Genomic DNA, 5434 nt, shown 5'->3' with positions numbered 1-5434 from the left:
TCACGTGTGGCACCAACTACACTGTAGCTGTCAAGGCTATTAACGGCAACTCCTCCAGTGATCCGAGTCAGACCCTGACATTCAGCTCGGGTAAGAGATGGAGAATTTACGTGCACGAGAACACTTTTACTCTATACACTGACTGACTGCATGCTGCCACCTGTAGATTATTCATCTAATTAAAACAATCCATCATTTTCCCCAGTCCCTTGCCCGCCCCAGAATATAAGCGCCAGGGTCAACTGTTCCTCTAACACCGCGGCCATCTCCTGGAATCCCAGCACCGATGCCCTCAACTACACAGCTTTCGTCACTGGTGGTGACGGAACAGTTCTCCCGTGCACGTCTTCCGACAATACGTGTTCCGTCAAGGGTCTGCCCTGCGGAATTACCTTCTCTGTTCAAGTCAGGGCTCACAAAGCATACTGTGACAGCCAGCTCAGTCCACCAGTCAACATCTCATCAGGTACTGTATGGGTGGCCAACAACAACAACTTGCATTTCTTAAACCCTCGATCATCCGACCAACCAAATTCCCTCTCATGTGTATTCTCCAGCTCCATGCGAACCCCAAGGCATCAACGGCTCCTTGGACTGTCTGTCCAATGAAGCAACCATATCGTGGAACGCAACGTTAGGGGCAGAGATGTACACGGTGACGGCGGTGGGTGGAGGCCACGCGACAAACTGCACTGCTTCCACCAGCACCACGTGTATGGTGGATGACCTTGCCTGTGGCGTCCTCTATACGTTCTCTGTCACCGCCGCCAACAGCCTGTGTGACAGTCGTCCCAGCGCCACCATCCAGTTGCAAACAGGTAACGCATGTTTAAAAACGCAGCTCAGAGACACAGAAACACATGTACACGTATTCTTTTCCCCTGTAATGTCTGTGCGAACCCCGGGGTCTGTTGAGGGGTTTCTTTAAAACATAAAAATTTAAGTTGGTCACAAAAATGAAAAACATGTACACATACAAGCACCAATACAATGCTTTCTTTACTATCCTCAACCTACGTTTTAACAGCGGGCGAACAGCGGCGACTCAGGGTGATACAAATCTCCTAGAGGGAGTTCCGTATCACCATTCATGGAGGGTAAACAAAGAAACATTATTTTCATGTTTTCGAATGACGTTCCACCGCCCACTTGGGGCTGTGTCACCTGCTGTTAGAACGTACCGTTAGCTTTATAATGTAGAATGCCCATTTAAGTGCTTCACTCAGAAAAGCATCTTCAAAACTCTGAATCCCCCAACCCCTTAAGCCCCATGCCGACCAGTCGACCTCTCAGTTGAGTACAACTGTGCCAACCAGTCGGCACTGCTGTCCTGGACTCCCGCCAGTGGTGCAGTGGAATACTTCGGCTGCGCCCAGGACGACAGTGGCGCCAGGCTGTGCTGTGACAGCTTGGACACAAACTGCACCATAGAGGGCCTTCGGTGTGGAGTCCAGTACAACGTCACTGTACTGGCCTCAGATGGGACATGCAACAGTTCTGTCAGTGACACAGTACGCATTGGAGCTGGTAAGAAATCTCACAGTTGTTACAAGAAACGGATGTTTTGCGATTATGTAAAACCTATTCTATACGATAGTTTCTGTATTCACGTCGCACCACAATGACAGTTGATGTATTAATGACCAGTCCAACTCTCTCCTTTTAGCTCCCTGTGCTCCAGACAACGTGCAGGTTCGGCTGTTGCCGCAACACACAACACGCAGCACAACACAACACGCCAGGTGTTGCGTTTCAGCTGGACACAGGTCCCCTGTTCACATGTCCAGTACATGCTGACCATGACGGGTAGTCTCCTCGGGGACAACCAGACCTTGTTCGACCTCTCTCTTGGACAAACTCGACTGCCTACGAGATGCCCCTGCCCTGTGGTTCATCTTACGTCGCCAGTGTGGAAAGCAGGAACTGTGGTGGAAGCAGTGGCCAATCAGTGGCTCGCAGTGGAAATACAGGTACACTGAGACTGATACATATTGTTCAAAAGTCACGTTGGTGCATGTATGTGATTGTGCCGTTCGGGCAGTTCTTATCACAATCAATACTAACGATAAACCCTCCCCTCCACCTCCACAGCTCCTTGTCCTCCCAACAGGAGTGACGTACAGCGGTGTCTTCTCCTCGGCCACAGTCTCATGGAATGCTTCCGTACATGCCGTCACGTACACAGTGTATGACGACAGCGTCTCGCCAAAGTCCCAGGTGTGCAGCACAGGCAGCCTGTCCTGCTCCGTAGTCAACGTCCAGTCACCTGGTCGTCACAGCCAGCAACGAAGGAGGGGAGAGTGGAGAAACACGTGTCACATCAGGTACGCGCTTCAGTGCACATTGATGTTAAGAATGCTTCATAGCACTGGCCCTCTAGTCCTGCATGGGGGCCCGGACAATTGCTAGTTTTCTGGTTTGCCATCTAGAGTACCAGGTCTGAATTAGTCCCTGAGCAGACAGAGGAGATCAGCTGCTTCACAACATATAATTTAAACAAAATCATAGATAGCAAATAGCAAAACTTACGTGTTGCTTTTTCCTTTACACTCAAGGATGAAGGAGATGTCACTTGAGAAATGACTGTTGACGTTGGCCATGGACATCACCTGTAAATCTCAGGTACTGACTGTGGAAGGAAAGAGCTTCATCATCACTGACCTGAACCCAGGAACCTACTTCAATACTTTAACGTGTTAGGGGGGGTCTGGAGATCATCTCTGTAGAATAGGAGACCCGCAGACACTAGTTGGACAGGATCATTTCTTTCAGTTTTGCACTGTCTCTGTCAAACATGGCATGGCACTGAACAGCAGGTCTGTAATATGATATAAACTGCTTTTATTTTATATTCTTTGAGAAAACAGATGTCAACGACGCATTTGTTACTCTGAACATTCACTGCGTGTCAGTTGATTTTAATCTTTATCAATGCATAAACGAAAGCACACAACACAATACATCTTCACTTGGTAGTGACTACGTATGTGTTGTGATCTAATTGTTTAAGTATGTATAGGCAGGCCAATTAAGTCAACAACCTTTTTATGGTTACAAATAAATGCTTCTACATAATATTTCATATTGCCTTTTGAATGCAGACGTGAGCCGATGCTGATTTAAAAAAATGCCAGTTATCTCTATTAGTCCATCTCTGTCTTATCTTATCTCTATTAGTCCATCTCTGTCTTATCTTATCTCTCTATTAGTCATCTTAGTATATATATATACATTAGTCTCTATTAGTCCATCTCTGTCTTATATTGAATTAATCTTCTTATGTTGTTTTGTTTGTTTTTCCCCCAATAAGACGGGGAAGACATCAATCAGCGACATGTTTTCTGACCTGAGGGACGGACGCAAGCTGGAGGGACTAACAGGCAGCACCCTGGTAAGAGAGAGTGTGTGTGTGTGTGTGTGTGTGTGTGCGTGTGTGTGTGTGTGTGTGTGTGTGTGTGTGTGCGCGTGTGCGTGCGTGCGTGTATTATTTCATAATACATTTCGATTTCAGCTCTGACATTACTTTTATATTCAGACATGCTCTAGAATGTGAAGAGTCTCCCTGTGCTATTAACTCATTTTGGCTTAAAAAAATCATGAAAATGTGTGCAAATCATTGAATATATATTTTCTTTGACACCGAACGCTTTTAACTTAAATCTTTGCTTCTGGAGGTCCTTGGAATAACATATTTTCGGCGGCCACTAAATCGAAACATAGGTTTCTCAGAAAACTCATGATTTAGAAAGCATTTTGTAAAATCTGGTCTCAGTCCTAAATGGTTTTACCGCCATTTGCTGCTATCCTTCTGCATACAAGTAATTTCCTTCCAAAATGCAAAAGCTAAAATTGTCCTTTCCCTTTCTCCACAGACCAAAGAGCGCGGCTCCACCAGAGTTCACGCTCTGATCAACAAAGTACTTCAAGTCCTGCATCAAAACAACGTGAGTGCACTGATCACATCTCTGGCCTGTTTGTTTCATCTTCTGTCTCATTTCATTCAGTCAACAGATGCTGTAATCTAATTTATATGTTATTAACATATGCTGGATTCAGCACGCACGCACGCACACATTTACTTTGTAGATTTTGATTATTATTGCAAAACATACCTTTACCACTTCAGCACTATACACATTTTGGCCATTTGCAAATAGCCGATCTACAAGTTCACAATGCATCGCGATGCGACGCTTTCTCCACCAGCGATATTGGGCTGCTGGCGTTTAAGAGGGAAGAGTATTATTTTGGGTTAGGGTTATTTAGGGTTTTTAAATCACACCCGTGTGAAGTGAGGGGCGCTCTTATCATACGTCATCATACATCATCTCATTCTGACCAATCACAATTTGCGTCCTCAGTTTTGTCATCAAGGTTTTTGTTGAGTGCACAGGGGTTAGGGTTACACACACAGGCTAAACACTAAAAAATAGTCATAGGAAACAGTAGCAAAACAATGTGTGTGTTTTCACAAACCCTCAAAGCTGGACATAGAAGGGGCTAGCGCCCCTCAAACCTAAATATTGATGGGATATTTGGTGTGTGTGCCAGCCTTCCAGGAATTGATGACCTTTTCCCTAAGCTCCTTGCACAGAGCCTTTTCAGCCCTTGAAAAACAAAGGTCCATTTGACTCGTGGCAAACGGAAGATCTATTTACATTTCTCTCCTCTGTTTAAGAGTTTAATTAAATTCAACGTTTCTATCAGATAAATGGAAAAGATGATGAAATCTGTGTCGTTTTCAGAATACCATGGATTGAGATTTAGTTCAAGGAGCAAGCTGGGTGGCTCCTTTCAATGATTGTTGGATGAAGGTTAAAAAAAAGTTGTTCCAAGCCCACAGCACTTGGAGTACATCAACGTTTTAGGTTTATGGCAAACAAGGCCTCCCCAGGCTCCGTTCAGCTTGCTTGGATAATACTACTTCCGATAGACTGGAAATGTGGCTTTTCAAAATAAGAACTCTAGCGCTGTAAGTGTTAATACAACTTGAATCTGACCTCGCAAGTGGAAAAGTAATGTTTACATTGACAGATGATTGCCTGGACTAATGGTGGATGACTATGAGTCATCACACACTCACTTCACAGCTGTCTAAAGAGTATACTTTTTTTCTTTAAGATGGCGTCGGCTCCTGAGTGGAGCCATCTGGTGGTGGTACATTTTATTCAACCAAATCAACTAACAGACTAATAATCTCATGACATTTAGTCGACTCGACACACAAACATTTCAGGTGACTAAAAAGTGCAAAAAGTGACATTTTGTGAGCTTGTAGATCTGCTGTTTTCACTAGTTTGGGTACCAGGCAAACAATGACTTTCTCTTTTGCGACTTGAGCTAAAACGCTTTCGGAATGCATATTTATAAAAGTCATTCATCCTGACAGGTTACATGATTTATCCCCCCTCCCCAATGCAACACAGTGATGGTA

General features: G+C 44.7%; 2 protein-coding genes across 2 annotated transcripts; both read left to right on the top strand.

Moving 5' to 3' along the window:
- Nucleotides 1–403: 403 nt before the first annotated feature.
- LOC310866358 (fibronectin type III domain-containing protein 7-like) lies at nucleotides 404–1797 on the top strand (the record flags this gene model as incomplete). The annotated part of the gene is made up of 4 exons (XM_083775967.1): nucleotides 404–466; nucleotides 558–818; nucleotides 1267–1527; nucleotides 1667–1797. The coding sequence occupies exons 2-4, from the start codon at nucleotides 647–649 to the stop codon at nucleotides 1795–1797; spliced, it is 564 nt and encodes a 187-aa protein (XP_083632093.1). The 5' UTR covers nucleotides 404–466; nucleotides 558–646.
- Nucleotides 1798–1799: 2 nt separating this feature from the next.
- Nucleotides 1800–3391, top strand: LOC310867234 (uncharacterized protein; the record flags this gene model as incomplete). The annotated part of the gene is made up of 4 exons (XM_083777125.1): nucleotides 1800–1970; nucleotides 2092–2324; nucleotides 2556–2622; nucleotides 3311–3391. 3 exons carry the CDS (start codon nucleotides 1800–1802, stop codon nucleotides 2581–2583), a joined length of 432 nt encoding a protein of 143 aa, XP_083633251.1. The 3' UTR covers nucleotides 2584–2622; nucleotides 3311–3391.
- Nucleotides 3392–5434: the final 2043 nt, after the last annotated feature.

Source organism: Protomyctophum parallelum (assembly GCF_964188405.1).
Source record: "Protomyctophum parallelum genome assembly, chromosome: 11".
Lineage (NCBI taxonomy): Eukaryota > Metazoa > Chordata > Actinopteri > Myctophiformes > Myctophidae > Protomyctophum > Protomyctophum parallelum.
The sequence above is the reverse complement of the archived record's forward strand: the minus strand, read 5'-3'. Positions and strand labels throughout refer to the sequence as shown.